The sequence below is a fragment of the Chlamydomonas reinhardtii genome, chromosome 14, assembly GCF_000002595.2.
Source record: "Chlamydomonas reinhardtii strain CC-503 cw92 mt+ chromosome 14, whole genome shotgun sequence".
NCBI classification, from domain to species: Eukaryota; Viridiplantae; Chlorophyta; class Chlorophyceae; order Chlamydomonadales; family Chlamydomonadaceae; genus Chlamydomonas; species Chlamydomonas reinhardtii.
In genome coordinates this window covers 3,497,549-3,507,618 of record NC_057017.1, presented here as the reverse complement: position 1 = coordinate 3,507,618, position 10,070 = coordinate 3,497,549, and the positions used below count along the sequence as shown (strand labels likewise).

The 10,070-nt window shown below is 65.1% G+C and overlaps 2 protein-coding genes across 2 annotated transcripts in view; one reads left to right on the top strand and one right to left on the bottom strand.

The window, feature by feature from the left end:
- CHLRE_14g630859v5 (uncharacterized protein) overlaps nt 1–4,814 on the bottom strand; it is a 6,652-nt gene extending 1,838 nt beyond the window's left edge. The window contains exons 1-9 of the mRNA XM_043070392.1: nt 4,281–4,814; nt 3,408–3,720; nt 3,043–3,092; nt 2,788–2,847; nt 1,976–2,144; nt 1,428–1,492; nt 1,091–1,168; nt 520–684; nt 105–227 (exon numbers count right to left, since the gene is read on the bottom strand). Of these exons, the coding sequence (XP_042917065.1) occupies nt 105–227; nt 520–684; nt 1,091–1,168; nt 1,428–1,492; nt 1,976–2,144; nt 2,788–2,847; nt 3,043–3,092; nt 3,408–3,720; nt 4,281–4,346 (1,089 nt within the window). The 5' untranslated portion in view covers nt 4,347–4,814. The remainder of the gene's footprint in view (nt 1–104; nt 228–519; nt 685–1,090; nt 1,169–1,427; nt 1,493–1,975; nt 2,145–2,787; nt 2,848–3,042; nt 3,093–3,407; nt 3,721–4,280) is intronic.
- A 131-nt stretch (nt 4,815–4,945) lies between these two features.
- CHLRE_14g630847v5 (uncharacterized protein) lies at nt 4,946–10,070 on the top strand. The gene is made up of 11 exons (XM_043070391.1): nt 4,946–5,319; nt 5,775–5,851; nt 6,075–6,163; nt 6,554–6,660; nt 7,150–7,188; nt 7,446–7,574; nt 7,887–7,969; nt 8,297–8,346; nt 8,710–8,792; nt 9,492–9,584; nt 9,845–10,070. The coding sequence occupies exons 1-11, from the start codon at nt 5,014–5,016 to the stop codon at nt 9,986–9,988; spliced, it is 1,200 nt and encodes a 399-aa protein (XP_042917064.1). The 5' UTR covers nt 4,946–5,013; the 3' UTR covers nt 9,989–10,070.

The window sequence follows — 10,070 nt, the reverse complement described above, 5'->3', positions numbered from 1 at the left end:
CCTCCCTCCCTCCCTCCCTCCCTCCCTCCCTCCCTCCCTCTCTCTCTCCCTCCCTCCCCCGACACGCCTCCCGCCCCACCCCCCTGACACGCTCTCCCCCGCACCTGCGTGTACATGTCCAGCACCTGTCGCGCCATGGGCACGGGCGAGTGGCAGCGCTCCGCCGCCTCCACCGCCATCTGCAGGTGCGACTGGACCTGCGAGCTGCGCAGCCCGCCGCGGTAGCCCTGTGGCGGAGTGGGGGCGGAGGGGGTGGTGGTGCATTGCAAGGTTAAGACAAGCAGCATACAAGCAGGGGAATCAAGGGACTGGGGCAGCAAGTAAAAACGGCGGGCGGGGTAGGGGGTGGGGGGGGGGGTGGGGGCAGGCAGGCAGTCGTGGCGTGGTGAGAGTGGTCACGTACCGGGACGCCCAAGCCTGATAGCTGCTGCACCATTTCTACCCATCCACCCCTCCTCCCCTCCCCTATCCCCTATCCCCTGCCCTATCCCTATCCCCTATCCCCTCCCTGCCCCGCACCTTGCTGGCGGGTGCGTCCGGGCTGATGCCGGGCACGGGGCTGTACTGCTGGCTGACCCAGGAGCGGGCGCTGCTGGCGTTCAGCACGCGGCTCATCAGCTCCGGATCCACGCCCAGCCGCCGAGCCAGAGCCAGAGCCTCGCTGGTGGCAGCCATGGTGGAGGCCTGAGGCGGGAGGTGGGGGGGGGGATACAATACCGTATTGTAGAGAGGGTGACGTACTAGGCAACTCTGGTGCCAGCAGCAGTGCTGATGCATGATAAGCCAAGGTAATGGTAGCCGCATCCGCTCCCTCCAAGGCGCGCTCGGACTCTCGCTCCTCCCCCCGGCCACGCTCCGCCTCCCCATCGCCCCGCCCCCACTCTCCCGCGCGTCACCGAGCCCGGGCGGCGACATTTACCGCCGGCGCCGCTCGCCCTGCTCCTCCGCGACGCCTCGGCCCACTTCCCATAAGTATTATCGCTCGCAACTAACGCCTCTGCCTGCACTCCCGTTTTCGTTGGCTTTGGTTTAGTTTGGGCTGGTATTTACAACCCCCCCCCACCCCTAACCCTCCCCCCCCGCTCCTCACCATGACCAGGCTGGTGCACAGCCGCGCCGCCTGCGCGTCCCCCGCGTCGCCGCACCAGGTCACCGAGCTGCCCATGGCCTGGGGGGGGGGTGCGTCAGGGGGAGGGGGGTTTGGGGTTGATGGCTTTGGGTTTGGGGGTAGTGTGTGCGTGTTTGTGGGTGGGTTTGGGGGTTGTGTGTGTGTGTGTGTGTGCATGCGTGTGTGTGTGTGTGTGTGTTTGGGTTTGGGTTTGTGCTTCAGTGCATCCTGTACCCAGCCATCCTTGCAACCCCCCCCCCCCACCACCACACACACACATACACACGCCCAGCCCCCACCCCACCCCACCCCACCCCACCTTGAGCAGCGGCTCCACTGCCGGCAGTGCGGCCTCCTCACCGCCCACCAGGAAGGACAGCGTGCCTGTCGGGGGGGCATGTGTGTGTGTGCATGTGTGTGTGCGTGTGTGTGCGTTTAATGGACAATGGAACAGAAACGAGACCCGCCCAAAGCCCGGATAGTGTGTGTATGAGGTCTGAGTCTGTATGAGCGGGAGAAACTATTTGCGGTGCCCACTTAGGCGTAGGCGTCTGTGTGCTAGGAACAGACACAACCCCGTTGGACTTTCAGCATGGCACATTGCAACCCGTCTCCCGTCGCGCCACCATCACAACAGTAGCCGCGCCCCTTCCCGCCACCCCGTGCCCCTCCCCACGCTGGAAGTGTGTGCGCGTTCTGGGTCGGCAAAACTTGTAATCTGAGTTCTGGAACGAACTACCCACCCCACCACCACCGCCTCCACCACGCTTCTTTGCACCCCCCCAGTTTGGCCTGGTATCTGCAACCACCCCCACCACCCTTCTTTCCACCACCACCACCACCGCCAACCCCCCCCCCCCGGCGCACCCTTGTCGGCGCCCACCACGCCGCCCGACACCGGCGCGTCCAGCAGTGTGGGGTAGGCGGCGGGCAGGCCCGCCAGGCGAGGCCCGGACAGGCCGGCGTGCACGCGGGTGGCGCGCACACGGGCGGCCAGCTCGCGCGCCGTGCCGGGGTCCAGCGTGGTGCAGTCCACCTGTGGTGGGGGTGGGGGTGGGGGTGGCGGGGTGGTTGTGGTGCTGGTGGTGGTGGCGGTGGGGTGGGGGTGTTGGTGGTGGTTGGGGGGGGGGCGTGGTGGTGGTGGTGGTGTGGTGGGGGTGGTGGGGTGGTGGTAGTGGTAGTGGTGGCAGTGGTTGTGGTGGTGGTAGTGGCAGTGGCGGTGGTGGGGGGTGAGGAGGGGAGGTTGTAGATACCAGCCCAAACTAAACAAACCAAGCTGAACTAGCGGAGCACGGGCAGGGGCGACAGTTGCAAGCAACAATACTGATGGGAGGGGGCCAAGGCGTCGCAGCACAACAGGGTGAGCGGCGCTGGCGATAATGGGGGGGCGTATATATGATTAATTACGAAGAAACGCAGTTTAAGCCAGGGAGGAGGGAGGGGCAGTTCATTCCGGGGCCCAAAGACAGGAGCGGGGCACTTTAATCCGGGGTCCAAGACGGCGCCAAGAACCCGAGCCCAGCATACGACTTGGGTGCAGGGGTGGGTGGCAGGGATTAGGGTGGAGGTTGGATGCGCAGAGGTGCGTGTAGGCGGATGACGGAGCGCTGCATCGTGGTGCTCCCAGCCTCACGGCCCCACCCTCCCTCCCTCCCCCCTACTCCCCCCCCCTGCCTCACCAGCACTCGCGGCACGATGCCGGCCTTGGGCGCCAGCAGGCCCGCCTGGCCCAGGTACACCTGAGCGGCAGTGGCGGCAGGACAAATCTTTTCTAACACACACACAAACAAACACACACGCAAACGCATACCGGCATACGCACACCGACAAACATGCAGAGAGCCAGAGTCCCACAGACATTGGTGGGCACGCGTGTTCTGCCCCCGCCCCTTTGTTGTCCTAAACACTCAACAGACACAAAGGCGCAGACACACCTGACGAGCGATGGCGGGGCCGGGCAGCATCGTGAACACCACACCCACGCCTGCGCACGTGTGTGTGTACGGGTGGCGGGAAGCAGAGGGAGGAGGTGACCGGGCGAGGGCACTGAACAGCGTATGTATCGTGTATTGGTTTGGGTGCATGCGGTGGGGGCGGCGGTGGGGGCGGAGGTGGGGTCGGCTCCTCCTCCTCTCGTTCGCCACACACTGCTGGGCGCTGCGTCGACCCGCTATGCGCCCTGGTCCCAAGTCCATATCTCTCTCCATTTCGCGACAAGGTGCAACCGCCCGAGAGCACGGCTCGCAACCCCTCAGTCACAGGCTGGAAAGCTCAACCCGACCCATACACGCCATCGCACCTGGCGTCTCCGCAAGTTCCGCAGGACTGGTCACCGCCGTCGCAGAGCCGTACACCCGCGGCGGCGCAGGCACCGCCGCCTCGTGCCCCGCGCCTCCGCCTCCTGCCGCCGCCCTTGCGCCTGCTGCTGCCGCTGCTTCCCCCGCTGGGGCCCCCTGTCCTTGCCCCTGCCCCGCGGCCTGCGCCGCCGCGGCCTCCGACAGGATCCGGTCAACGGCTATGGAGTTCGAGTCAAACACCACGAGGTCACGTCCAGATGCCAGCAGGTGCCGAGCCATGCGGAGCCCCATCGCGCCCAAGCCCACGAATCCAATCTGTCGGAGGGCAGGTGGCAGGATTGAGCGGGGGTCACGAGGCTGCGAGGCTGGGAGATGGGGAGGAGCGAGGGTGGTCAAGGGCTGGGCAGGTCGGTTTGCTCAGTCCCAACGGAAAAAAGGGGGGGCATAGCGGCACCGGGAATGGATGGGGACGGTGCTCGGCGTCAAAAGGATGGCTATGGGGACCGGCTGTGACCGGATGCGCCCAACATAGCGATGAGAAGGCGATGGACTGCTGACTACGGCCGCCCCAGTCGCCGATCGGGGCCCGTGCCGGCGGAAGCTTGCCGGCAGCACGGAGGACGGGCTGCCGGCAGCCCGGTTGCAGCCAGGCACGGCGCGTATGGCCTACTATGCTATCAAAAGCGGCTGCGTTTCGCCAGTCTCCCGGCAATTGCTGCGGAGCGCCTCGCCCTAACTCTCGCCTTGTGTCGGCTGTCAATCAGCTTTCGCGTATGGCCTCGGCTGCCAGCCGTGACTTGCAATTCGCACAATTCAGTATCTCTTATTGTGCTGTAGTTACCCCGAAAGGTGCGACGCCCAGTCGACGAAAATACCTTTTCACTCGACTTGTTTGCGGAAGCAGCGAGCCCTCTCCGGAAGCCCACAGCAACTCCACGCATGTTCGTCATCGTCGGTATCAGAGATTGAGCGAGGGCGGAGAACATCTAGTGTGCGGGGCTACGGGCGCTCTGTCTTCGGGAGTAACAGAAAAGGGTTTTAGAGGTGTTGCGCAGTGGGGAAGGCCTTTGGTGGAGGAAAGGAGACAACAAGATGTATTTTTACCAAAGGTATAGGCGATATGACTGGAGGCGTAAGCTTTCCGAAGCAAGGGCACGCGATCCAGCAACCGGCCGGCACACACCGGCTACCCCCGTCTGAAGGGCCTTCAACCCCTGCGACACAACCCGGAACGCTACTCGAGCTTCATCAGCTAGGCTGCCTGTCCATCCGTGTACCTCCGGCAACATGCAAGCAGCTTTGTTCCTAGCGTAAAAAGCGATAGTGTGGCGCGCATGGATGAGGTGTGCACTTCACCTGCTTGTGGAACATAGGCCATGTTTCAAACAACAGCACGATATGCGCATGACTTGAAATTGAGGCCCAGGAGAAAGCCCCTTCAACTTTAGGCTAAAGTGCATGGAAAGAGCCAGGATGACGTGGATTGCAAGCGCATAAAACGCCTGCCTTCCGAAATTGACTAAGCACACACAACTTTGATCATTTTGATAAACAACTAGAACGCACCAGATCTCTTTTTCTGCAAGGGAAGAGGCCAACTTGTGCAGCATGCAGCTAAACCTCGGCCGTCCCAGCACCCGCGTGGTGGCTGGCCACCGCCATGCCACTCCTGTGGTGACTGCTTCTCGCTTCAGCAGCCGCAGGTCGTCGGTCGCGGCCAAGGCCGTTCAGACCCCATCCAATGCGACCGCCGCGAGCGAGCTGCAGAGCCTTGGCCGCCTTTCCACCATTGTCCCCGACACTCTAGCCATGGAGACTCTGACCCCCGGCGCCAAGCTGGCTGCGGGGACTGTGTCAGCAAGCGTCTTACGGTCCGTCCTCGTTTCAGAGTCGCTGGGCCTGAAGCCGTATGAGGTAAGCACCAAAATGACCTTTACACATATCACCTGCGGTAGAACTGTCTGAAATGCCTTGCCATCCAGTCTCGGCGATTCGGAGTAACGAATGCCGATCGAATCCCTCGGAACAGCCGCTCGTTGGCGTTATTGCTGTTTGTAGTGGGCTTGTTGGTCTCAGCGTCGCATAGGTTCGATGTCGAATTGCGTTTCCGGAACATCGGCCAGTGGTGGAAGCTGAGCATGGCGCTTGGGTGTTGCGGAGCACCAGGCCGCTGCAAGCGTTGGACAAGCAGGGCCGCGTACCTGGCCTTGCCATGCACGCATTCACAGACATCCTACTCGGCACGCCTCTCTCACCAAACTCGGCTTAGAGTGCAGCCTCTGCCGCGGCATGTCAGCAGTCGCCACCACGGCCCATCTCCTGACCCCGCCCCGCGCCCTGTCCTCCTCCGCACCTCTTCCCTCCCACAGAACGCCATCGTGGCCGCCATGGCCGCCGGCAAGAACAGCAACAGCCCCCTGGCCGCCGCCGCGGACCCGCTGGACCGGTGAGCACGGCCTCCCTGACCGCCCCGAGTTCGTTTCTGCGCATTCCTTCCTTCTCCAGTGCACCGGATCCACCTGAGTCGTACACAGAAGGGTCACGCATGATCAAACGCATGGGCCCCACCTGCGTCACCCTGGCAGCACGTACGCGTAGCGTTGCACGCCGACGCCCGGTCCGCAATGGGCACGCCACGCCGGTCAACTCAACACGCACGTGCGACGCAGGGCGCTGGTCAACGTGGGCGCCATGCTGTGCGACGTGGTGTGGGGCCGCGTGGAGACCATCGTGGACCCCAACCTCGCCAACGACCAGGGTGAGGCTTCGCACCAGGCTCCACAGGGTTTGGGTGGTAAAATAGCCGGGGGAAGCGCATGAGGCGGGGGCCGCATGTCCAGACGGGGTTAAAAGGGCCAGGGCCCGCGGTGCACTTGTTGTGCCGTCAGCACGGGCGTGTGTCGACGTATGCCTTGCTAGTTGAAGCCAAGTCGGAATGGGAAGTCCATCTGCCGCCGTGGTTCCGTCCTCCCACCCCATCATCCCATCATCCGCCTCCCCCTCACCCAACGCACGTTCCCCTCGCAGCTCCTCTCCCCGCCGCATCTCTCTTGCCCCTTACCTTCCCTACCTCACCGCCATGACCGACTGCCCCCCGCCACCCCACCGCTCGCCCCACCGCCACCCCACCGCGCGCGCCACCGCACAGCCGCGGTGACGGAGAAGGTGCGGCTGCTGGCGGCGCTGTACGCGGCGCTGCGGGTGCCGCGCGACCGCCTCATCTTCGGCCTGCCCGCCACCTGGGCCGCCACACAGGTGCGGAGACAAGAGGGAAGGAAGGGGGTTTGAGAAGTTTTTGAGTAGTAGGAAATTTCGGAGGACTATGAGTGGGTGCGAAGCCGGCGTAACAGAGCCAGAAAACTCGCATGTATGATGTGCGGGGGAGGGGGAGTCTGCGGGCGAGGTGAGGTGAGGTGCGGCGAGCTCGGGCTGTGCATAGGAGGTGCGCGGGGTGCGGCGCGGTGGGATGGGCCCTGGCGGGGCATGGTGGCGGGGCACGGGGCGCTGGCGAGGAGAGGGAGGGATGGGGGGCTGGTGGAGGGATGAGGGGCTGTTGGAGGGCGCTGCAGCACTGGGCCCGAGCGGCGCTGTACCCCCTTTATGTGTGTGTCTGTGTGTGTGGTGGACGGCGCGGGGCAGGGCTGGGGCCCTGGGCATGGCTGGTGCCGCAGTGGTCCTACCCGGTATCCGACACACCATACTAACGCCTGGTGTGGTGTATTTTGTTGTTGGCGTGGCCCGCAGGCAGCCAAGACTCTGGAGGCCGAGGGCATCGCCACCAGCGTGAGTGGGAACTCCCTGTGGAGGCGGAGGTGGGGGGGGGGGGCTGCAGGAAAGCGGGTTTGCGGCCTGTTCGATTCCTTACGGGATGCAGGGTCAGGTCGTGCGCGCTAACCCAAGTCCGCACGCCCCTCCACACCCTTCCACACACCCAGCCATGCATAACTAAGCAACCCCTCCCCCACACACCCTTCCACACACCCAGCCATCCATAACTAAGCAACCCCTCCTCCACCCCCACCTTCCCCCCCCCCCTGCAGCTGTACATGGTGTTTTCCGCCGCCCAGGGCATCGCCGCCATGCAGGCCGGCGCCTCCGTCATCCGCATTAACGTGGGCCGCGTGCGCGAGTGGTACGACAAGAACCCCGGCGCCATCCGCAACCCCAACGTGAGAGAGACACACACAGCGCGTGGCGTGGCGCGGCGTGGCGTGGCGTGTGGGGCGCGTGTGGGGCACGTGTGTGGTGGGGGGTTGGGGTTGGCGAGGGTGGCGCGGCGTAGTGCGCCACCCTTGCCCTTGGCGAGCACGGGGACCCGGTGCTCCTGAACCTGCTGTACCTAAAGTTGTTACGACATCTCTCCCCCACTCACACACACACACACACACACACACACACACACACACACATTTACACACACACCACCACCGTTCCCCAATGTGTTCCCCAACACACCCACACGGCCTCATCCACGCGCGCAGGGCCCCCGCGAGGACACGGGCCTGCCCTCCGCCTACGACCCCGCCATTGAGCTGGTCAAGGAGCTCTACTGCTACGGCCGCAAGTGAGCGCGGGCCGGGGGCAGGGCGCAGCGCTGCCTGGCGGTGTGCGGTGCAGTCAGGGCCGGGGGGGGGGGGGCGGGGGGTGCAGCCAGGGGTGGGGTGGGGTGCAGCCAGGGGGTGCAGCGGGGCTACCGGGCGGCAGGGTGGGGCTTGGGGCTCGGGGCTGGGGCTTGGGGCTGGCGGGGGTACCGTAGTAGTGGCTTCCTAGCATGGTTTGGCCGCGGCTCGGGGTCCTGGGCTCCGATGACGACGCGGGGTGGGGCCTGTGTTGCGGGAAGCCCCACGGCTGACACCTCTCACACCTCAGGTCCCTCTCGCGGCGCCCGCAGGTACCACCCCAAGAGCGCCATCATGGCCATGGGCCTGCGCTCGCGGCAAGGTGAGGGGCGTCGGGGCTCACATGCATGTGTGTGTGTACCGCTACCGTACATGGCACACCCCGACCCTAATGCCTACCACCACCACCAGTCCACCACCACCGCCCCAAATCCACCGCCCCCGCCCGCGATTGCCGGCCACACCCTCCACTAAACAATCTCCACTGCAACAATACCACATCCAACTCCACCACCCCAAACCCACTGCCCCAACCGCCGCCCCGACCCACTCCTCAACCCCCTCCTCATCCCACTCCTCCTCAACCCCCTCCTCATCCCACTCCTCCTCAACCCCCTCCTCATCATCCCACTCCTCCTCAACCCACTCCTCACCTGACCACCCCACCTGACCACCTCCCCACCAGACGCCCTGGACCTGGCTGGCCTGGACTACCTGATCCTGTCGGGCCGCGTCATGAGCCAGCTGGCGGCCCAGGACACGGACCAGGTGAGAGGGGAGGACAGGGGGGGAAGGGGGACGACAGATGGGGGGAAGGGGGAGGGCAGAGGGGGGAAGGGGGAGGGCAGTCGGGAGGGGGCGGTGTGTGGAGGGGTGTGGGGTTACATTCATGGGGGTGGGGGGGATGAAGGGGGTGCTGAGGCGGGAGGTGGACACTGCTTTCACCATTCCCACTGGGGGGGCGAGGGGGAAGTGTGGGATGGATTGGTGGGTGTCACGAAAGCGCGAGACAGGGCCGTGGACTGACGGGGCTTGCTGGGGGTTGGCGAGAGGCGTGTGGGCAGCAGCCTGTGCAGCTGATACTGGGACAATTGGTAGGGAGATGGGCGCAGCAGGGTCCGAGGCGGAGGGGCTGTGGCTGGGGCTGTGGGTTGTGTAGGAGCCAGGCGATACGGCTTGTGGTGGGAGGCCTGGGGTTTGGGGCCTGGGGGTCGCGGCGCCCGAGCTGAGGCTGAGGGGGGTTTCCTCCGGCGACGCAGAGCTGACCTGCGACCCCTGCTACTGAGGCATGCTGGGTCACACGTAAATACACACACACACACACACACACACACACACACACACACACACACACACACACACACACGTACACACACATACACACACACACACACGTACACACACATACACACACACGTTTGTTCCGTTGCCCTAACACGTACATTCTCTTTAACTCTCTCCCCGCAGGGCTACAACGACGGCCTGTCGGCGGTGGGCGGCAGCAGCGGCGTGGAGGCGGTGCTGACGCCGGCGCTGGCGGCGCAGGCGGAGGTGAAGCAGGTGGGAGGGGCGTGGAGGAGCGGGTTGGGAGCGGGGTGCTGCGGTGGGGGCCGGATGGGTGGCAGGCTGCAGGCGCGTGTGGTAGGGGCGTCATGCGTGATTGTGGGCCCCCGTGGGCGTGAAGGCTGGGTGGCTGGAACAGGGGTGCCATCAGCGGCGTTGGGTGCAAGCGCACAGACGCAGCCAACATCGCCCAGTGAAGTCGACCTGACCCCCTCTTCCCATCCTCTCCGCCCTCCCCTCTCTCCCCTCTCCCCCAGTGGCCCGCGCTGACGGAGCCGGTGTGGAAGAGCGAGCTGGGCCCCGCCGCCACCGAGCTGCTGGCGGCGGCGCTCAAGCTGCGCGCCAACGACGTCACCGAGCTCAAGAAGCTGCTGGCCAGCCGCTCCTCGGCAGCCGACTAATGTGTGTGGTCGCTATGGCATGTGCTGGGCCGGAGCAGCCGACTAATGTGTGTGGTCGCTGTGGCATGTGCCGGGCCGGAGC